Below are 23,559 nucleotides of genomic sequence, written 5' to 3'. Positions count from 1 at the left end.
TCCAATATTTGGGATAAACAAATTTATTTTCAATTACAAGATTACGACCTCCGTGACATCTTACTTGATAAACGGCAACTGCTTCACGTGAATTAAATTCTTTCAAAGCAAGTGTAACAGCAAGTGAAGAACATACTGAGGGTTTAGACAAGTTCATTTTGACACAGAACACTGCTGCTATTTCTAACATCAAATAAGTACACAGGAGAAATAAAATAATTCAATTTCATGAGTCTAATGATTGTCAGTCAGCTTAGTTTCCCAGTCACTTCGACCGGGAGACAGTGGTCTCCTGCTTACACTATTGACCAGGAGAGAAAGCATGATCTGACAGTGCAAGGCTATGGTGTGCATGAGTACGTCACAATCTTTGTGCAGAATTACATTTGTTTGGTTTTCTTTGTTGGGCTAAAACAGCTTTTCACATTTCAGACAAAGCAATACAACAGTAAAGGCATTAAGTAATAATGGTAGCAAATTGATGGTTGATATATAAAGGCTGTATAACGACTTCCACAAGTGCTTCCACAAGTTAAATCAAACAAAAGATAAATATCTTTCGCAATTCCTTTGAAAATTGTAGCCAAGGGTCACCGTCGGCATGTTATTTACAAAGAATCTGACATTTCTGAAACCTAACAGGCTTCATAAGACCTCAAATTTAGAGTTATGGGTCAGACCACAGTGGATTATTATGGCATTTGGAATTTAATCTAAAGCCACCAATCAAATAATTTACTTTCCAACAAAAGAGAGGGCCTTTTTAAAGTAATATGGCAGGAATGGAAATTATACTGAGGTTAATTGATGGGTGTGTATGAGTGTACAACTGAACAACAAGACAATGTTTCCATGGGGGCAGAGTTTGACTTGGGTGCATTAAGGATAAAACAAAACACCAGCAGAGTCTACAGTTCCTCCTCTGTCTTGAAATTCACAGGCATCCACTTGTTTCCAACCCAATGAGAAGTTCAACCCTGTCAGGAGGAGAGAGGATTTATGGTCTTTTAAAATGTCACATTTTATAATAACTTCTCATTTTTGCAATTTACAAAGTAAAATGTGCACTGACTGTAGTAGCAGTGGCTGGTGGTGTGTTGTAGTCGAATAGGCTTTTGTAGCGACCCTTATCCTCCTTGTCCTTAGAACGAATCCTCTCCTCCATAGCCCTCAGCTCCTTGGCTACAGACGGCCCCAGAGATGGGTCCAACTCCAACACCTTAGCAAAGTCAGCTCGTGCTTCTTTCTCATTCCACACTGCGGCGTGGGCCTTAGCTCGCTTGTAGAAGGCCTTCACATTGTCTATTCGGAAGGAGTGAGAGAGAGAACATTAACACCAAGGACATGGACACAACTGACTTGTATGAAATGTGATCCGTCACACAGTTTTTAATCATGAAAGTTTTACAACACTATAAGCCACATAGAGAGGTAAATACATTACATTAAGTAAATATTAAGGAATTAATTCATTGTATAGTTTAATATGCAATGGATTCTCACAGAACCTTACATTTTTTGAAATACCAATCATTCTCAGTCTCACCCTCATATCTGAAGACCAAGGACGTGCAGTGCTCTATGACTTCGTAGTACTGGCCTTGGAGTAACTTGCACTGGCAGTAGTTGAGGAGCAGTGGTGTGATCATAAGATCCAACTTTACCCATGCTTCATCTCCAGGATGTTCCTTAAGGACAAGACAAAAGAGTTGATGACAAACTGATTGAATTACAGCTCTGGATTTAACAAACTATTGAGCTGTGGCCCCCTGGTGGGTAAAGAATGTATTGCAGGTGAACCGTGAGATGTCAATTTTAAACAGAACTTTGTTGTTACATTTGTTCAGATTATATTATTTATAGGACACATGTTCATTATTATTATTATATTATATTATATTATATTTTATTATATTATATTAAAAGTCTGTGTAAAGCAAATGCCTGTGCCATGAGTAGTAGCATTACTCCTCTACAAACACTGTCATGATACAAAAACTCTCAGTGAAATTTTATCAGAGGTTTACCTGCACCTGCTCTGACTCTGCCTTTGGTTTGCTAGTTAGCTGAAATGTCTTAGTCCTGCAAAAATTCATTAAAAGTATGTAGCAGAAATAATTCCTTACATGTAGTTATTATAACGGCATCACTATTTGTTTTCAAATATTGAAATCGATTAACGTGTAAACCGCAATTATCACAAAACCGCAATTGTGATTCAAGGTGTTGTTGGGTTGCATACAATTCAAAACGTCAGGGGTTATGTTGTAATCAAAAAATTAAATCATAAATGTAAATATGTGAATATATTTTTCTATATTCCTGCTAATTGTAGTGAACATTAATTGTGCCCATACCTTCATCTGTAGGTTTTTGAGGCACGCAATGCCATTGTAGTACTTCTCAGTAGCTTCCTTAATTTGGCCTTGTTTAAAGAACATGTTACCCTCCTCGTGAATCTGAGGCACGAGTTTGAGTTTTTCTTCGTCCGACATAGCCCACACGTCCAGCTGGAACGACCCTGGAATCAGAACCTGAGCAGAATATAAACCTGGAGATCAGTGGGGAGAGAATAACTATGGGGACATTAAGTCCAAGTCCAGCCAATGCAGAGATTCCCCTCTTCACACATTATATACAACTGGGGCTGAGAACATGTGAACAAACTGTGGTGTAAAGAATTATGGTGATAAGACTGAACAGTTCCTCTCCAGTCTTCTTTAAAGAATGTTTAAAAATATGGTTAGGTAACACACTGGAGCCATAGTTAGAATAACTCCTCTTCCAATGCTGCAACAATATAAAAAAAACCTCAGTGTGCTTTGTCTGTGGTGTGCCTGTTCACTCACTAGTAATTGCACCCGCTCCTACACTTGTGTTTGCTACCTATCCGAGATGTCTTTGTCTTCAAAATGTGTCTTGGTGTAAAAACATATGCAGAAATGCTCCACCACTTTATATACAATTCCTAAAGATGAGGAAATGAAGTACAGAAGAAGAACAGAAAGAAGAGCAGACTTGTGCATTGAGGGTAGGACTGGAGCTGAAGCAGCTCTGTGTTTGACTTTTCCTCAAAGTAAAATAGAAAAAAGTATTTGTTTGGGCTGTCATAGTATTGATTTTTTACTTACAATACAAATTTCCCAAATATTGCTGTTGTAACCATTATGCAGTTATGCACAGCCTGCGCTTATATCCCTGTCGCTTTGTTGCTTGTTCACTGGCCATTGCACATGCACAATGTCCAAAGACCATTTATCAATTATTAAAACACTCACATACAAAATAGAAAGCTGGGCCAGTGTCACAGAACCCAATCCAAATCATTAAAAAAAAGACTTATGTGCTCTTAAACTGAGAAAACACACATAAATGAAGAATCATGCCGCCCTAAAGTGTAATAATGCCATTTTATTGCATCAGTACATATACAACTATAGACTCTGTCCTGCCTGCTCACCTCAAGAAGCTCGATGGAGAAGACAAGAGGCTGTGGATTGGCCTGAAGACTCTCCAGATCCTTGTGCCCCAAAGAATGGTGGGAGTGGATCTGGGCAATGCCACAGCAGTGCCGCTGGCCTTCCAGGGGGTCCTTACCAGCACTGATGTTTCTCAGGGACTGGGACACCAGTGGGTACAGTGCTGTGTGCTGAGGGATGAAGAGGAACACGATAGCAAACCTGTCACACCCAGTATCACAAACTACTGATGCACAATGTTTGCCTAAAATCCTGCAGCTTCATCACAAACCTTAGGATCACAGGTGAATTCTGCAATTTCACCTGCTCTCATGGTGATGACCACTCTCTCCCACACAGCTAGTTTAAACTTCTTGCCCAAAATAAGCTCCATGGGTTTGTTGTGGCCGCCCATGTTTCTGGAGTCATCCAGCAATGTGCCATCACACAGGCTGGTGCGGTAGTGGAAGACCACCTGGTAAAGGAGAAATGGAGAAGAACAAAATTTAACACTTCTATGGAAATCGACATTTAAAAAGACAATGCATAAATCAATAGTTTTACTGGAGAAAATAAAATTGATGGTTTGGTTTACTACAAAACAAGGCTGAGCAATAATGCACTAACAATTTATATCGTAGAATCATTTTCTTCAATTGCAATGTAACTGTTAAATGATAAACAGTGCAGAAGTCTTAGGCCACCATTAGATTTGTTGTTTTAGCAGTGCTATAATGACCACACAGTATAATTATTTCTTCACTTTGTTGGAACACATTCGGATAATGCAGTTTTAAAACATTTTTCAGTATAAACTGCAACTACAGATTAAATTGTCATTACTAATTAAATTAGTGTGACTTACTCTTACACCTCAATAATAGCACAACCCTGGCTTTCTTAAAATAGCAGTGTAACTCTGATTAATGTTATTGATAAAACCTGTTTGTCCTACTATTTCATGTCAAATAATATCTTCTGTGAAACTGGTTTATAACGCCAGGTTTACTCAAGAAATCCTTGCGCATTATTACATACACATGAGTTTACCGGGTTGACAGTCTTTATTATATAAACTTAACTTTCAGTCATTCCAATCCAAATGTCAATGATTACAGAATGTCAGACAAAAAAACCCCAACAAAGTTGGACCTAAGACTTTTGCACAGTACTGTACATCGATTTATTGTTAATGCATTTTGGGAAGGTCTTTGAGACACAACACATAACTGCTTTGGTTATTTTACCTCAAATGTGTGAAATATAACGATCTTTAACAAGTGTTGTTTTGACAACAAAGAAGTTTAAAACCACAATTAACTTGCTTAATCTACCTCTATTCCTGAGCAAAAATCAGTCTTTAATTAGTTAATTATTGATATTGACTGATTTAAAATATTTCATTGTGAAACAATTTGTTGGCCAGCCCTACTACAAAATAATGCAAATAATGTTTACAGCTAATGATAAGTAGGGGTGGGTCAAAATATCAATTTAGAGATACATCGCTGTTATATGATACGCCAGGGCGAATATTTATATTTTACTTAACAAATTAAGGCACGCTCTGAAGTAGTCCCTGCCAGTTTTATTCGCTGGGTATTGCTACTTCACGTGTCCTCGTGGCCATGATGCTCATATGAATAAGGAAAACATGTCTGGAAGTTACTTGGCCAAAGAAAAGGGAGTAGAACAAGCTACGTTAAGAGATGCCCCATCCACATTCAGTACGTTCACATACTTGCTGCACTTTGTTCTCTATGTTGTTAATAAATAATCCTACACTTTTAACTTTTCACAGTAGTTTAATTTTCTTCAGTTAGACAGATATCGTGACATATCGGTATATGATTGTCTTGCAATATATTGATTATCACAGAATCAATGTATTGGTATTGAGACTTGGACCATGTATTGCATCACAAGGTAGCCTGTGATTCCCACCTCTAATGAAAAACTTTTTACACATTATACAAAAGTTCAAGACTGTATAGAAAATATGATCTCAGAGGCTCATTTATTTTTACTATACAGTAGGACCAAATAGGGCAAAAATAATTCGATGCATTTAGATTTTTAGAGTTACACTGTGGAAGAGTAAATATTAATAGAACGTGTAGCTCACTTTTGACTTGAAAACAATGCCTTTCAAGTCAAAGTCAGGGAAACTGATTTAAAGTATGTCCATACTTCAAATCAGCGTATATCATATACGTTAGGGTACGTATATGTGTACATACATAAGAATTATGCTTGTCGGTCCAAATTCAGTGTAACTTAATCGAAAACTAATAGTGCCACTCCAACTACGTTTAAATATGCGGTTACATATGCGGGTAAATATTCACTGTAACTCCGCCACTTCAAAAACAAAAAAAGTCGATTAAGCTGATCGATTGTTTACTATAAAACAAAGGAGCAACCACTACTTCTTCAGACAGGCCTGCGGAGTCGTCTCTGCGTCACCATATTCTGACCAACCACAGTGAGAAAAATTTGGTTGACATGACAAGTAAACCAATAAGCATTCATAAACACACACCATCCTGTCCCGCCCACTGCCTTTCCATCAGATGAAAAAAATAGGGAAAAAAATCCAACACGGCAGAAAGGGATAAACCCGTCAAATAGTTACAAATCTACCTTTATAATCACCACACAGACAGTTAATACTAAACTATCAGTGGATTGTCTGTGTACAAGCACAACGTTTTTACTGTAACAGCGTGTGACAGCGTTCTAGAGTCTACTGTTAGCCAAAATACAACTGGTGATAGCATTAGCTAAAGCGCTTCGTCGCATTTCAAACTAATTTGGACGTTAAAACTTAACCACCAACGCTGTAATTTATTTACCTTAGTCCCATCAGGAAAGGTGGACAGCTCTCCTCTGCCGGGACTGACCAGTTTCTTTATAATTCCTTCCTCGAGAAGCCTGCGTGCCTCTTCCTCCATCCTTCTCAGTGTTTCGGGTTCACGCACGACAAAATGACGATGTTTGCCGAAGTTGGTGCTTCGTCAGACGTCAGTTCAGGCCTCGGCAGCGCCGTGTGTGTGTGCGTGTCCAGGTATTACTAATGTTGTGGGGACCTAAACCTGTTTACACAGTCACATTATGGGGACTTGTCTTCCTTGTGGGGACAAAAAGCAAGTCCCCATAACGTAAATTACTACATTTTAAGGTGAAGATATGTTTTAAGGTTAGGTTGAGGTTAGGGTTAGGGTCAGGGTTAGGATTAGGCGTAGTAATCGTGGTAAAGGTTAGAGTAAGTCAATGCAATGTCCCCTCAAGTCATGAATGTGTTTGCTTTGAGACAATAATAAGAGCAAAACACCATTACATCACAATTTGAACAGAAATGATAACTAAATTTCTGTTAACTCTCTTAAATAACTTAACATTAAAAACAGAAATCATGATGTTTTCAATTTTCCACCAGTAACAATGCTCATGACATACATTTAACTCTGCCTACAAAAATGTGTTGCTTCATGGGGCCATGTTACATATTTAGACACAGAAAATAACGACCCTCTGGTGGAGGATAAAGCGGTAGATAATGGATGTATGGAGAGTATTTACAGTACTACATGTGTATGCAACACAAATTGCACTCATTTGTGTAGTAGTATGGTAATTTAACCTAAAAGTACACTAAGAAACACTACAGAGAATATCAGAGCACAAATACAAAATGGTAAAAAAAAGCAAAATACAGGTGCTCCAAATAAAATGCATCCCATCTCTGAGCTCGCCTGCCCTTATAAATACATATACTGTACATACACACTTTACACATCTATAAGCAGATCCAGCAATCTTTTATATTTTATTGCACACTTAAAAGGGAAGCTGAGCTCAACATGAGTGAGACTTATTGGTAATCAGGTCAGGTCAGTGTTTCTAGGTCAACAAAGTGAGCAAAATTGTGCAATTTGTGTTTGCAAAACTGGGATTCAGAGCACATTGGTGTTTGAGTGAGACCAGAGTTGAGTAGTTTGAGGTCATGCTTCTCACAAATGAGCTCTAAGTGTTCATATGTGTGTGCACAGTTGCATATTTTGGGTGGATAACATGGGAAAAAAACTACGAAACCATCTGTTTTAGTGTCGTGGCTGATCAGTGTATTTATTTTTCTACATTTTCTACAACTGAAATAAAAAATCATATTGTGTAATAATCGTCTCCAGCTCTCTGTCTCTCTATGACACACACATTCATAGAATGTCCCCATTCTTTCTCTTTTAAAACTGTGTGAATACAGAATGTTAATATACATTTCTATTGGTTGATTACTATTTTCAATATTTTAAAGATATACTATAATTTTGTATATCTCATTCTATACTTTGCACCACAGTCGTCGTTTAAATTATTCTATTTATATTGTGTCCTATTTTGTTCTTATTTGATCTCTGTCCTTCGGCTGCTGCAACACGGGAATTACCCCAGTGTGGGATCAATAAAGTCTAATCTCATCAAAAATGTGGTTGCTATTTGTCTGAACATGATACTGATAATGTGCTTATTCTGAAAAAAAGTAGTTTAATTTTACAAGAATGGTTAAGAAAAATGCAACGTTAGTATATAAAATGACATAAAACTGCCATGTTGGTTTCAGTTCAACATTAAAGCTCCCTGTGGCTGTAGTCCAACTGTGTGCAGCTGTCTCGCTTTAAACAGAGAAAAAGAGAAGACTATATGTACACTCTAGCTCATTTAACAATTATTTGAATGTAGCATATATTTGTTTATATCAAAAAGTTACAAACAACAGTTTAAAACATTTAGAGAAGTGACAGGAAAACCTGTTTTTATACAGTATCTGCAGTAGTGGATTGTAAAACAATGCATGAAGGCAACATTATAGCTGTATTGACCTCCTCACACCTCATCACATTACTCCCTATTTAAAGGTTTAACTCCAGTGATCATCACAGTTTGTTGAGAAAACTATAAGTCAACTGATGTAGTAGAAAATAGAAACGTTTTATTGTAATTTCACAGTCATTATTCACACAAAAAACACAGGCAAGACCAATGTCCTTCTTTTCATGTAGCCACACAACAATGTCAGTTCATACAGTGGAAACACACTCCAGACACCGAGTGGTTAAATTAGTGGTCATAACAATGACAAGAAAAAAAACAACGTGAGACATGGGACATTATATGTTTGTTACTAGTGACAAAATAAAATTCATTTTAAGATAAAAGAGAAATGTAGTGAAAACATTGCAACATAAAATTCAGTCACTTTTCAAAATAAGGTAGGTAGAACAGTTTGAAGCCTCTTCTCCCACGGACAGCACAGCTGATGTATATCACATGGTACACTGGAGAGACGACAAAGTTAATGTCAACAAAACAAAGCCTGTATTGGGTCATACAGCCAAAGGGAAATTTTAATAACTCAATCATCCATTTACCTCCAGGGATGAAGAGAAGGAAACCAGGAACAAAGAAAATAGCACTTGAAATTCCTGTAAGGACAAATTCCTGAATTAACTTCTATAATCAAATCAACCACACATTAGAGGAACAGTTTGACATCACTGGGAATACTTTTGCTGGGAGAAACTTGAGAACATTCATATCACTCTCAAATCTTAACAGGACATTTGAAGCTTCTAAGCAAAGAAAATATCCTAGCAGACATCCCTGTACAGTAATTTACTTTCCATGGTTTATTTCTCTCTTTGTATCAAACAAATATTCCACAAATGTATCATAGCTATACAGTCATTGGTGCCAGAATCTGTTGCAATCAAAACTCCGGTATTGATGACAATCCAGAAGTGCTAGGTTAGGTGAGTTGAGAAAACACAGCAGAACATAATCTGAAGAAATTAAGCCTCAAAAAACAAGTTGCTCATTACCACAAACCCAACACAATTATTTCAAGGGACAATATAAAGACAAGCGTCTTTTTGGTTTCTTTACTTTTCTTTTATCTACTGCATGTTCTTTGATTGTCTTTCTGATACTTCTATTTTGAAATATCCTGAGACATATTTGCATAACGTGCAGGTTAATAATACTTAATTTATTATATATTATTATGAACAAAACTATTGTCATTTCTTTTCTCCGAAAATCTAATTGACCAGAGAAATCTTACCTCCACTTGGATTCAGCTGTATGACAACACCCGTGAAAATAAGAGCTACAAGGAAACAATACAAAAGTATCAGTAGATTAGCAGAATTGTGAGAACAGGGAGGAATACTACTTATTCTGGGGAACACTGACTATACGGGACACAATTCAAGTGAATGTTATGTCATGAGATCCATATAAAGTACCTCTGTTTGTGGTCTTTCGGCCTGGTAGTGAATTAATTGTAAATTTGTATTTTATGTAATATCTAAATATAATATCTATGTATAATTAAAAAACATGAAGCAACTACTGCAAAAGAGTTCAAAGGTTAAGAGCTGTGATGACCAGACATCATAAGCATCAACATTTAGGGAAAGAAATGTGGCAACATTACAAAGAAAACATATTGAACTAATACTTTTATGAAAATAAGTAGCATAATCACTTAAGAATATCCCCACTGGACATTTTATATTTGATGAGTGACAAAATCATCAAACTCAAGACTCACCAAGTCCAGTGATAAGGAGAAGAAACGAGGCAAGAACAACTCTTCTGTTTTTCTTCACCAGCGGATGGGACACCCACCTGAGCAACAGAAATTCAAAATGACTGTGTTCATTTATTGTTGTTCCTCCGCATGAGTGTACGTCTCAGCTGTTTGAACGTACCCGCAGCAGTGTGCAGAAAGCTGTGTGACAGAACTCAAGGTGCTGAAAGACCACTGGGAGCTGCAGTAAGAAAGAGTTGCCGGATCACTGTAGACAGAGCAGAAAGTCACACTGAAAAAGCATGCAGACAAAAGAAAGAGAATCTTGACATACCAAAATGTGTCTCCTGTGTGTGTATATACATACAGTACATGGAAGACGGTAATATAACAACAAATTATGTTTTTAATTGTGTAATGAATTATATGTATGTATATATATATGTATATTTAAACACAGTATTCCATTTGAGTTTGAAGATCCAACGTACGTTCTATACACTGAACCTTTAATGATATCATAATGCAAGGTTGAAAATGAATGCATTGTTTCCAAAATGCACAGAAGGTAGAAAACAATAGAACAATCAGAAATAAAAGAATTGAACAGCAGCCTTGAGTGAAACTGCAATTTAATTTTATCAATGAATATTTGTTCAGTCCTGACACAGGATTTGAGAATAACTGAACAAGAGAACCCACCTGATTTTAAATAAGTTATTAAAAGAGGAGTTGCCATTACTGCCAAAGGCGTCTTCATTTTCCAGATTCTACAGAAAAGGGAGACAATTATTACCTATAATAAAGCGCTATACAGTTTTGTAGATTTAAATTAAGCACCATGTAACATTTCTTGAAGAACAACAAAGTGAATTATATTGTTTATTATTATTTGCACATGTACCTGATACTTCTGGTTACTATGGTCAGGGGAGCCGGTGGCAGAAGGAACAGAGTGAGTCTGAGGTTTGGTGAAAGAGAGAGTACCAAAAGTCATCTCTCCTCCATCTCTATCCTTGTTTCGACCTTTCCATCCCTCTGTCTCACCATCCGACACAGCTCCCTCCTCTTCTCCCTCCAGCACAAAGGCATCATCAATGCTAAACTGTGTTGCCATGGTGATTACCCCTTAAACCCTCAGGTCCTCTTAATGCTCACTGTGGGTTGGGAGAGCAGATCAATGTTTGATCACAAGCATGTACTCAGAGTCTTAGTTAAGTTACACAACTCATGGTATTATTCACTGTTTACATGACATGTTTTCACACACTGGCTCACTCGCAATATTCTGTCACACGAATGTACTTAGAGAGCGAGTAAACGTTATCTTTTGGGGGCTTTTAATATATATGACGATGTTAAAGTGCGTTTAAGTACACTCAAGTTTGGAGATTCATATCAACTATGTAATACACAGGTGACCACACTGAACAAAGCTAAAACACCTCAGTCTAATAAAGTGGAAAAGTACATAGTAAACTTAACCATTGAGGACAGATTTGTCTGAAATAAACGAGCGACTCTGTTGTTGCTCTCTGCCATTGTTGTGCTCTTTCCGCTAGTTGGTCAGATGACCAGGAGGAAAACTTACTGTCTCTGAGTTAATCTTTTTAGCTGCGAGGCCAAACTCGACTCCACGTTGTTCAGAGACGCGTCACATGTTGGTAAACTCAGTGGAAATCCTCCGCAAAGGCGTTCTATTAGTCTTTGTTTAGTTCTTGTACGCGAGAAACGCCTTTAAAGGAAAGTATCACAGCGCTTCCTTTCTCTTTTTTAACACACTGTGTTCGATTGCTCACGACTGATTATACCCAGCGGCGTCGTCTGGAGTCAGTCTGCTCAAACGAGCATCGATTCATCGATCGTCTACGCTGTTTGTGCAAAACATTTAGAGTTGGACTTAACTTTGTTTTGTCGTAGATTACAATTTATCACGTTCCAGTTCAACAAATCAATCTAGATTCTAGATTATTTTTTTAAATTGTTATTTGATTATTTCTTAGCGGGGGTCTTTCGAGGGGTTTTCTTTACTACCCAGTTTTAAAATTCAGGCTGTAAGTAAAATTACTTTTATCAAGTATGCACCCGATTTCGATTGTTTATTTTGGCAAATAAATTAAACTAACCAACACAATCATACTGACATAATTTAACTTTATTAACTCATTGTAGAGAGAAGTGTTGTGTCTCATATTTATCTGACACAATGTATTCATAAAATACATGCTGCTTTGTTAATGGTCCCATCTTGTTGTTAATACATTTTTCTTTTGAAAATATACAGTATAAGAAATAAACCTGGGCATTTTAAACACGTATCCATCGCTTTACTTTCCGTCAAATGTTGAAGATAAATTCTTGAGTAGCCAGGTGGTATAATTCCAAATCTTCAGGAGATGCAAGACATTTCATTTATTCCTATGATTTTTATTTCCCCATATAAAATCAGTAATACAAGAATATGTTTTATTCAAAAAGGTAAAGGTGCTATGTTGAATAAAGTTAGATTTCTATGTATTTTTTTTATTATACAGCTGTTTGAGATGATCTACACATCACAGTACATTGCAACATATACATTAAATACAGTAAATTGGCTAACAATCGTCTTCCTGTATTTAGTAACTGTTCTTTAAGCTCTTACTTTTTTCTTAATTATCTTAATCTTAAATCATATTAAACTCAGTAAATAAAGAACAAAATAACGACAGCACACATCCACATATATATGAAAATTATTATAACTATAATATTGGAATGCATCAACAAGTGTAAAGTCAGCACAGGAATGTAAATACTCCCACTTAATGGTGTTGCCAATGCAAAGTCATGTGGTTTCCAGAAAGTCAGATGCTCAGTGTTATGCAAACACACATCTCTAAATCAACAATTATAGGTACCAGTTTACAGACAGTCTGAGGTGGTGGTGAAAGTGAACAGTAATCGTATGTGGCAGAGGAATTATTGGTTAAAATAACAAACAAATAAACAAGCAAATAAATACGTGCTGCCACTTTGGATACGTTCGGAAACTGAAGAGGTGTGAGTTGATCAATGTTTCTCAGACTTTGTTTGTTCCTTATTTGCTGTACCCCTAACAATATTATTTATATTATGTTTTGTATTACTGTTATGAAGAACTTTACCTCTGAACTTTGGATGGACTTATAGACAACAGTGTAGTTGTCACATTTAGAAGTTGTGGATAAAAAGTAAAAAAGATTTAAAGGTGGGCCATATCACTATGTTTAAAAGATTGCGCCACATATTGATTTTTCTTATGGCTTTGTGCCACATTTATTTAGAAATCCTGCACTTGCTAAAAATCTCCACCAACTTGCTAATTTCATTTTACTCTTCCTGCTCTGTTCCCTGCTACAGATGAGATCCTATGCTGTACTGTGTGCCCTTGTGCAGCTCGCTTTTGAGGTAAATTTACCTTAAAAATAAGTGAGTCATAATTGTAAAGGTATAATATTTATCGGTAATATCCACAGCCATTAATTAATTAATTGAACAGAACGTTTCCTCCTCAGAGTACTTGACCCTTTTTGAAGTAATCTGCTTTTTATCAAATGTTTGACATTTTGTTTTTGTTCAGCTATCGTCATGCACACGTCTCCAGGTGGTACCTGGTTCCACTGTAGATCTGCCATGTCGTATGTTCCAATCTGATAATGCTGAAGCCGTCATTACTTGGAAATTCAATGGTACAATGGCTTATACGTCTATGACCATCATCACTTATATAAATCAGGTTACACATACAGGTCTGACCATTTTCTTACAGGTAAGGATATCAGTGAATCGTCACCAGGCTCTTTCAGAACGAAAAAGAACGGCTTCTATCTGTCTATTTTGACTGTAACTGCTGCCAATGAGGGCGAGTATGTGTGCTTGTGGAAGGAGAACAATGTTGAGTTAATGAACACGTACGACATCGTAGTTGATGGTGAGATGTCTCTTTGTCTATAGCTTTTGTTTACACACAAACACAATGTAACAATTAGATTGTAGGTACAAGTAGACATTACTATAAACATCTCTTTCTCTCTCTAACTTGCTCTTTGTACAGCGTCAGTGAGCTATGCCATTAAGGTTATCGAAGGCTCAAGTGTTCACCTGCCTTGTCATTTCCCACTGAGCACCCAAGTCAATTCCAATGCTCTTTGGTTCAGAGAGACATATGCTGGTACAAGTACAGTGCTGACTCTTGGAAATCAGTCAAGCGATGGTAACAACAGACTGAAGCTGCTTTATCCTGATGACCATGATCAAACCATTCTACTCAGAGACACAGTCATGGACGATGCTGGTATTTACCAGTGTAGATCTGAGGCTGGGGTGAAGTTAAGCACCATACATGTTATTGTTGAAGGTAGGTTTGACAGACCTTTCTCTGCTGCTTTATAACTAACAAATGCAAACCAAACAACCTTTGTATGACTATTCCATGTAATGGCAAATTATCTGAATGACCGATGAACAAAATGGATGTTAAGCAACAAAAGTGAATACAACATTTGTGCATATTAATTGCCTACGCTTTCTTTCAGCTGCACCGACTCCTGCTCCTCACATGTGTAAGGGCTTCACCACAGCATGGGAGCCATGTGAGGACACCAGCAGCCACTTAGGGGAGCACATGCTGAAGGAGTCAATGACAGAATTCTCCATGAAGATCTACTCCTTCCTCAGAGAGTCAAATCCCTCCAGTAACTTGCTCTTTTCTCCCATCAGCATCAATGGGATGCTCTCCCATTTGTTGCTTGGTATGGAAATGATTTACTTCATATTTACATTATTATCTTGTGACAGTAACTCAACGTTCTGTACTGTAGACCTCCACCAAAAATAAGATAAAAATAAATACACGTGGGCATTGCAGTTCATCCAATAAAATATAAGAGTATTCATATATATACATATATATATGTAGATATATACATATTATAATGTGTATAATATTTTGTCATTAGAGCCTTAGACCTTCAGCGTAAACATAAAGTTATTGGACCCTGGCTGAGAGTTGGACATTGCTGAAACATGTACTAGCACATTATTTCCTCTGCCTACTTGAATGTCTAGATGAAAGTGTCCACTTACTTGTGTTTTCTGTGTGGTGTGGAAATGTTTAATTGAATAGTTCTCACAAGAGTTTTCTCTGACATATTAAATGTTTGACACACTGTACTTTGCAGTTTTCTATTGTACATATTTATGTATGTCTTTAATGTATTGCCTTTCCTTCAGGTGCAAGGGGTGACACACGCAAAGCCATCGAAGCGGCAATTTATGTGCCTCAGAAATTCTACTGTGTTCACTTCCAGATGAAGAAGCTGAGAGAGAAGCTGGTCACTTCCTTGCAGATGGCTTCTCAGATCTACTATAAGTCAGGTACGACTATCACAGTGTCAAGTGCAGAAAATGGCCACTCTTTGAAGCAAAATCCAATCATAAAGAAATTTACAGGGATCTGAAGTCATACAAAAGCCTAAAATACCTTTGTCTCTGAAGATCAACATGGTTTCTCTGGTTTTTTTTCTTCCATAGAAATGGATCTGAGTGATTCCTTTACAAACCAGTCCATTCAATTCTATGAAGCAGAGCCTACCAGACTGTTGAACAACAGCGAGGAGAACACGCAGATGATTAACAGCTGGGTGGCAAATAAAACAAGAAATCAAATCACACATTTGGTTGACTTCATTTCTCCCGCTACACAACTGATCCTGCTCAACGCTGTCTCCTTCAGCGGTCAGTGAAGTGTGCGTGCACAGATGTGTGCATGGATATGTGAAAACAGAGGACACTTATAAATGGCTGTTTATGTTTGTGTCTGTGCATCAGGTCAATGGAAAGTCAAGTTTGATGTGAATCCAAAACAGGAATTATTCACAACACTGAATGGTGATATGGTATTTGTGCCAATCCTCACTCACGATGACTACCCTTTGGAAATGATGTATGACCCTGCGCTAGAGACACAGGTACCAAACACATTAGCACACCCATTTATATACTATATATATATATATATATATATATATACGTATATACATATATATATTCACATTCACAGGAGCTGTGAGGGTCCTCAGATAGACACTCTGCACTAAGTGAAAGGCAATTAAAGATTTCTTTAGAACTTTTCTATCAGGCAGAACAACCACTGAATGTGGACTCAAAGGCACAACTCAACAACAGTCTCAGTGTGAAGAACGAACACCTTTTACTGGTCTCAAACAAAAGCAGGTTTCTAAAAGCACAGGGCAACAAAAAAAAAATTACAGAAGAGGTCTAAAGCTATCAGTAATCTTTATCTAAGCACAATCACACTTGTCAACAGACAAGACTAACTGGCAACACACACGAAACACACAGGCTAAATACACAGGTGGAGGGATAACGATGAACAGGTGAAACACATCAGGGCGGGGCAGGTAATCACAGAGGCGGGAAACTTTACAGGAAGCAGACTCTGAAACGAGAGGCAATGGTAATTATTTCAAAATAAAACAGGAAACAGAACACAAGACTACTCAGGATGTTACATTTTCAGCCTGATCATGGCAATGTGCTTTGTGATAGCGCATGCTTATTAAGCATAAATCAGTCACATCTAGCTGTTTAGAAATAATAAGCACATTTTTGTACATCATATAATGAGTCTCATCTGAACTCCAGATATTGCCTTGAAATTGCCGTATTTTTTTCCTTATTCATAAAACTATTTACTCATTCATTGCTATTTTGGCATATTTTTAATAGTGCCAGTTTGCCACATATATACAAGGTTACTGCTAAATGCAATTATCTGTCATCATCGTCCATTTGTTTTTATATAAACAGTAGATATTTAGAATTATTATAATTTTTTTTCAAATCTTGCCAACAGGTGGGGAGGTTCGCTCTCTCAGGTGACAGCAGTCTTTACATCCTGTTGCCACCCTCCAACACAATTATTGATCTACAACGAGTGGAGGAAAAGATGACAGACTCATCTGTGCGACAGATGATAGAAAAAATGAAAAAAACCCGTCCTCAGTATCTTGAGGTTATTCTGCCCCAAATCAAACTGGAAGTCCAGCCAGACATGAATGTACTTTTGAAGAATTTAGGTTTGTACATCTTTCATTTTTATGTGTATTGCTTTACCTGGCAGCCATCGGACACCAAACCTTAATGTCCCACAACTATGTCTCTCCATCTGTTCACTGTAGGTCTGTGTGAAACACTTTGATATCTCTTTATTTGCCACCCTCACCCTGTGTAACTCCTTTCCCAACAGGGCTCTCGTCACTCTTTGAGGGTGCCAACCTGTGTGGCCTCTCCCCTGAAGGGATGCTGGTTTTGGATGATGCCAGGCACAAGGCCTTCCTCACACTTACCGAACAAGGAGTAGAGGCTGCTGCTGCTACCAGTCTATCATTCTCTCGCACACGCAACTCTTTCTCTGCCATGAGGCCTTTCATCCTGCTGCTGTGGAGTGACCAGGCCAATGTGCCACTCTTTGTTGGCAGGGTGACCAACCCATAACCAAGAGAGAGAGAGAGAGAGCGAGAGAGAGAGAGAGAGAAGTTCAAGATAGAGTGAAGATAACACATGAGTAGAAAAGATACAATAATATGATGGATAAAATGTATGATGTCATCACTGTTACTGAAAGCTGTCTTGAACTTTCAAAATATGACATGAAACAATGTTAAGCCGGTGTTTTTAAGTGTTGCTTTCTAAAGCAAGAAACACTGGATACAACTTTAAAGATGATGATTTAAAAACAAAACAAGCAAATAAAAAAAACACACACACACATATGTCCATTTTGTGTTTCTGAAGAACTGTGCACAATGCCATTCAAAGGAAGACAGTCAAGCAATGAAACAACCTCATTTTATTTCACGAAGTAGTTACACAAACCCACCACAGGATGGCAGTCATACTGTGTGATTGACAGTGACGGTAACTACACAGGGACTGCAGTAGTAAATTCTCACTTCCATCTCACGTCTCCGAGCATCATTACCACAGATATCATTTTAAGAAAGACAAGTGTCAAAATTCCCAAAGCAAAAGTTTGCTTTGTAAAGCACAGCAACTGAGCAAAAATACCCTGAATCGTTGTTTTCACAAACAAATACACACGGACAGTAAGAGACTGAATTGGTGGCATAGGCTGTAAACACATCTGCATTCAGGATGATCAGCAAAGGGTGCACTCGATTATACAAGCTGATGGTGCTCGCTAAATATACAGCTGTACTGCAGCTAAAATGATTACGTAAGTGAAGCAGGGTCAATAGACGACAGTCGGAAAACATTTGGTGACTGTAAATAAAAACCAACAGATTCAGAGACAGAAACAGACAAACTATCCAGCTAGAAATGTGAACTCTATTAGATCACTGTCACCTAACCTAACCCCAGGCAAAGTATTCCCAGAAATGCATCTTCGATCCTTGACATGATAATAATAACATGATATTGTCATCGATTTGGTTTGATTATCTCACTGCTGACATGCTGGAAGTTTAGATGTGCATAGAGAAAGTACAGAAAAATCCAGTCATCCTTGTCCAACCCTCGTGTTAAAAAAAACCAAAAAAAAACTGAGAATGTGTTTAAGCTTGTTGTCACGACACATAGTTTTGCTCCAAGCTTTCATAACACCCAAACACTTTTTCATCTCAACCTAATTCATTTTCTTTTTTCTTTTTTTGCAGTCAACATTGAGAGACATTCACAAGGTTGTTGAGGGACACCATGAATATGAACAGCCCGGTTGATTCAGCAGTTAGTGAAAGCCACTGTTTGACAGTGGGTATGATTTTAGTGAACCAGTTTATAGCTGAACTGGGTTAATACATTTGAAACTCTCACGGGCATTCAGACAAGTCAGCAACAAGATATAGCTCACATACAGCATCGGTATGCAGATATAGGTGCATGGAGACACTTAACATGTAAGTTAAAATACATGTGCAATCGAGCATGTTGGAGTCAGACGTGTGATTATCTGCTGTCTGCTAAAGCCACATGTGTTTCCATTCAGGTTGTAATCTCATTTATCCCTTGACGTTAAATTATGGGGGGCTACATTCTCTATGTCTGCATTTGTACTAATTGCACACTGTTTTTCTCAGCAGGCAGTCCTGTGTTTCACCAGTCCAGGTGATCCTGCTTTGTGTCCAAACAATTACATATGCCAAACCTGACCTGATCTCTTATTGATCAAAAATGTTGGCATGAAAAAACAACAACAACACATTTTAAGGATTCAACTACAGGCCAATCCAAAGTGTAGATTTTCAAAATCAATACATAATAATCAGCTGCAACATTAAAACCACTGATAAGTGAAGTCAATAACATTGGTTACATTGGGACAATGGAAGCTGTCAAGGGACGGGATGTGAAGTTAATGTGTGGGAAGCGGAGAAGTAGCAGCTTTAACAAGTGCAAACTGGATGGCAAAGCCGTACAGTCTCCCTGGTATTGAGGCCCTGTCCACACGGAAATGGAACAAAAACGTAAACAATCTTTTTTCTTTGTCATTTAGAAAAAGTTCCCCGTAAACGCAGCATCGTTTCAGGGAATGTCTTCATGCACACGAAATGCCCAAAACGACTCTAAACACTACAGTACATACACCAGGCCTGTGTGTGGCGCTGTAACGCTGCTACACCAAAAACGGAGAAGAAGACATTGAGCATGCATGCTGAGTGCAAACTTTTTTTTTGTAATTAATAAAGCTTTATTTGAATGCGTATACATTGTAATGTATAGAATCACAGAAACAGAGAGAGAGCGAACCAAGGCAGGGGGAAGGAAGGAAATAAAGTCAAAATTAAAATCGTTAAATTATCATAGCGCAACAAGAGGAGGATGACGACGGTGAAGATAAGCGACAGTGAATGCCAGCACAAGACAGAGGTGAGACTATGACATCATCATGTTCACAGAGTAGTGTATGTCTATGGAAAAACCCAAGAGTGGTGTTTTGAGGTTTACCCACTCCCACTTCCAAAAAATACCTTCTCAGGAGTCCCAAGACAACTAGACTAGTTTTCGTGTGTAATACCAAAAAACACCTTCAGATGTTTGGTGGAGCCCATGTCACGGTGAGTCAGAGCAGTTTTGTTGGCACCAGGTGGACAAAATCCGAGGCAAATGACTTTAATGTTGCAGCTAATCAATGTACGATTTTACCTGGCAGAAAAAAACTTGAGTTATGGCGCTTTTCCACTACACGGTTCCAGCACGGCTCTACTCTACTCATTTTTTTTATTTGCTTTTCCCTTAGTGATAATACCTGGTACTTTTTAAGTACCTGCTCTAACGAGGTTCCAAGCGAGCTGAGCCGATACTAAGGTCGTTTTCACACCTAATAGCCACCTACACTAGGTACAATTGGGGACCACACTTCAGTGAAACGAACCAAACCTTTTCAATAACGTATTCCCCTCCTCGCCCGAGGTGGCGCTGCATCAAAAATTACTGAAGGAGAAGAAAGCAAACAATGAACAAAAAAAATCATCGCTCATCTTTCTGCCACATAAGAGCAGAACATGGAGCTGCATCAAATCTTATCGGCCTTGTTTTTTTAAATTTTGTTTTATGTGAACATACGACGCACATACCCTGCAAGAATGGACTCAGCCATTTCTCCAGACGTAAAACACATGTGTATGCTTTGGTTGTGTTTGCCCATGATGCTCTGCACTGTTGTCCGCTTCCTGCCTTTGGTTCACTTGAAGCAAACTGAGACCTACATTTGTAGGTGGACCAGAGTTCACTACCTTGATGCGCATCAGAGCTCAGTTGCGCATTCACACCTCCCCAAACGAACCAGACTTTCCGCACTACCGAACTAGGGTTTGATTAAGAAGGGCTGGTGTGAATGCACTCCAATTGGTTAGAGAGTCACTGGAAGAGTCATGAGTGTGACGTTGGACACAGGAATCAAATCAAACAATGCCGAACCACAGATCAGTTAAAAGGACTTAAAAATCCTGGAGACATGCGTTAATCTCCAACATATAGCTAAAAAAAAGTCCAGTCCTGCTGTATAGTGGAAACGCGCCAACAGTGAGATAAGCTTGCTTGGTTCCAGTTGTAATCCAATTCCTGATGTTTGTCAAATGAAACTTCTAAAAACAATAACTGCTCTGACTGACACATTCTTCAACTTGCTTTGTGAATGTCTGGCAAATTGGGGAGACAGAGGAGGCAAAGGTTTGGCACATATGATTGACAGCTTGTCAGAAATCTCCAACCAGGAACATTCTTACCACACAGACCTGTGGTGTTGGTGGAGGCTTTCTCTTTTGTCCTTTGTTATCATTTTCTTCACACTTCTGTGCTCCTGAAGTTGGAGACATTTTGGACGGGACATGATGTGAATGCAGACACAAACTGTACAGAGAGTACATGTAGGCACTCATATTCTCATAGCCCTCGCCCGCACGCACACACACACACACACTGAAAACACGCTGATATGATGATTTACAGACAGCCACTGTCACATTAAGTGAATGAAAGACATACGAAACACAGAAGAACACAGAAACATTAAAGGTACAAATCCACCAAATGGATTAGTTTGTGCTTTATAATATGGTGTGCTGTTTTGCATCAGATCCACAACCACTAAAAGAGAGAACAGAATCCCCCTTTTGTAACATCCCTGCTCTTTCAACTAAATACCACAATCTGAGTCACTCGGGTCCAAATGGTTGACCCCTAACACCAAATGAAGTCTGAGCACATTTGTCTCAAATCACTTCTTTCGGTGTAATTTTAAATGACAGACTATGAACAACTTCCACAATACAGTAAGGTCTAATGCACAATTATGCGAGTATTGTTTTGTTCTTTAATGAGGACTTTTTCACAATTTGGTTCACCTTTAAAAAATGTGTTTAGAATACACCTTATTACCATCACTAATATTAGTATGAATATCATATAGTAATAATTAGTGCTTTAATTAGTGCCATTTCATTTTCAACATTATTATTATTATTATTACTACTACTACTACTATTATTATTATGATCATTATTATTATTATTATTATTGCATGTTTTATCCTTTGCTCTTATTACTGATTGACTTGGTCTGTTTCCAACCACTCCTCAGTAAGTCAAGTGTGTATGTGTGTGCATTTGTGAGTGCGTAGACTTATGTATGTATGATGTCTTGTATAATTTAGTCCGGTTTGTCACTGCTCGGGGCTCCTTGCTGTGTGAGCGTATGCCAGTACTCCACTTTCTTCCCTTTGTTTTTGAGACACTCGAACCAGTGTTTGAGTCTCTGTCCACTTGCATTGATGCCCAGCTCCACTCCACCTGAAACCAAGGTGGAGAAATCAGAGACGAGTCAGGAGGTGAGGAGGAAATGATAATGGAGGAAACATGAGTGACATAAGGGGGAATTTCAAAGGGGGAATTCAAAGGGGCCGGGAAAGACTAATAACAGTGGAAGAAACACTATGATCCTTTACTTCCATCCATCCATCCATCTTCTACCACATTATCCTCCACATGAGAGTCCCGGGTGGGCGCTGGTGCCAATCCCAGCTGACATAGGGTGAAAGGTGGGGGTACACCCTGGACAGGTCACCAGTCCATCACAGGGCCACATAGAGACAAACAACCATCCACTCTCACACTCACACCTACGGTCAATTTAGAGTTATATAAGTAACATTTTCAGTTAAACATCGGAAAAACACTTGCAAATGTTGAATTTTACTGTTGTGGCCATCAATGTGGTGCCAAGCGTGGAAACTAATCCAGAGGATTGTGGGGTGACTGGTGGGTTAGAAAAGAAGAAAAAAAGAGAAAGTATGTTGAAAATATGAGCTGGTTGTTAATGCATAATTGAGCTTTGGCAATTATGTACATTGCGCCAAGCAGGAAATCAACTTTTTGTATATATTTAAGTCAGATCCCTCCAAGCAGATAGAAAGAGAAAAGACAGGTAGCGGCAAGAACGAGATATTTAAATGCATTGCCAATGAGTATGATGGGTGGGAGGAATAAATACACAGAGCAAAAGGAAAGGTTTGAGGTTAAAGTGAGCAGTGGTGATGGAGGCGTTGTTGGAGCAGCAGATTGAAGGATAGAGAGATGCAGGCCATTTGTTGCACCAAGGTTATTTCAGAACCATTCCCTTTTCAGTGATTGTGCAGGTAATGGCGTGTGAAGTTTTAAACATGATACTTTGGCATTGCTGGCCACTAACAAAATCTTGGACAATGACTGCCTCATTGGTGAGCTTCAACTCATCTGAACTGGCAAATGAGCATTGCACTGCTGCTGGAGAGGAGAGGAGCAGTTTTCAGTTGTCTCATTGCCTGCATCCTGCTTCTTTTTCCTCACACAACAGTCACCCCACTTGAAAAGCAGGTCTAAACCTGTTGACAGGTTCTATACAAGAATTGCGCACTACGCTTTGCCATCTCCACCTCCACAGCACTCCCACCACCTCCAAACAGAGATG

The 23,559-nt window shown here is 38.3% G+C and overlaps 4 protein-coding genes across 4 annotated transcripts in view; 1 reads left to right on the top strand and 3 right to left on the bottom strand.

The window, feature by feature from the left end:
- Positions 1-7: 7 nt before the first annotated feature.
- LOC122771308 (aryl hydrocarbon receptor interacting protein) lies at positions 8-6,454 on the bottom strand. Its single transcript, XM_044028802.1, has 7 exons — positions 6,314-6,454; positions 3,751-3,933; positions 3,461-3,649; positions 2,358-2,534; positions 1,547-1,688; positions 1,073-1,302; positions 8-977 (listed from the first exon to the last, which is right to left on the bottom strand). The coding sequence occupies exons 1-7, from the start codon at positions 6,410-6,412 to the stop codon at positions 972-974; spliced, it is 1,026 nt and encodes a 341-aa protein (XP_043884737.1). The 5' UTR covers positions 6,413-6,454; the 3' UTR covers positions 8-971.
- A 1,972-nt stretch (positions 6,455-8,426) lies between these two features.
- On the bottom strand, positions 8,427-11,854 carry tmem134 (transmembrane protein 134). Its single transcript, XM_044027531.1, has 8 exons — positions 11,642-11,854; positions 10,955-11,207; positions 10,753-10,820; positions 10,232-10,318; positions 10,072-10,148; positions 9,580-9,624; positions 8,888-8,941; positions 8,427-8,794 (listed from the first exon to the last, which is right to left on the bottom strand). Exons 2-8 carry the CDS (start codon positions 11,165-11,167, stop codon positions 8,712-8,714), a joined length of 627 nt encoding a protein of 208 aa, XP_043883466.1. The 5' UTR covers positions 11,168-11,207; positions 11,642-11,854; the 3' UTR covers positions 8,427-8,711.
- Positions 11,855-12,955: 1,101 nt separating this feature from the next.
- serping1 (serpin peptidase inhibitor, clade G (C1 inhibitor), member 1) lies at positions 12,956-17,863 on the top strand. The gene is made up of 11 exons (XM_044028603.1): positions 12,956-13,090; positions 13,432-13,479; positions 13,652-13,760; positions 13,841-14,002; positions 14,126-14,428; positions 14,607-14,822; positions 15,304-15,447; positions 15,604-15,807; positions 15,901-16,040; positions 16,949-17,171; positions 17,342-17,863. The coding sequence occupies exons 2-11, from the start codon at positions 13,432-13,434 to the stop codon at positions 17,587-17,589; spliced, it is 1,797 nt and encodes a 598-aa protein (XP_043884538.1). The 5' UTR covers positions 12,956-13,090; the 3' UTR covers positions 17,590-17,863.
- Positions 17,864-17,926: 63 nt separating this feature from the next.
- The window catches only part of doc2d (double C2-like domains, delta), a 31,663-nt gene continuing 26,030 nt past the window's right edge, over positions 17,927-23,559 (bottom strand). The window contains exon 11 of the mRNA XM_044028605.1: positions 17,927-22,403. Coding sequence (XP_043884540.1) covers positions 22,264-22,403 — 140 coding nt within the window. The 3' untranslated portion in view covers positions 17,927-22,263. The remainder of the gene's footprint in view (positions 22,404-23,559) is intronic.

Source organism: Solea senegalensis, linkage group LG6 (assembly GCF_019176455.1).
Source record: "Solea senegalensis isolate Sse05_10M linkage group LG6, IFAPA_SoseM_1, whole genome shotgun sequence".
Classification (NCBI taxonomy): domain Eukaryota; kingdom Metazoa; phylum Chordata; class Actinopteri; order Pleuronectiformes; family Soleidae; genus Solea; species Solea senegalensis.
Note: the sequence above shows the minus strand (reverse complement) of the source record. Positions and strands in the feature narration are given on the sequence as shown.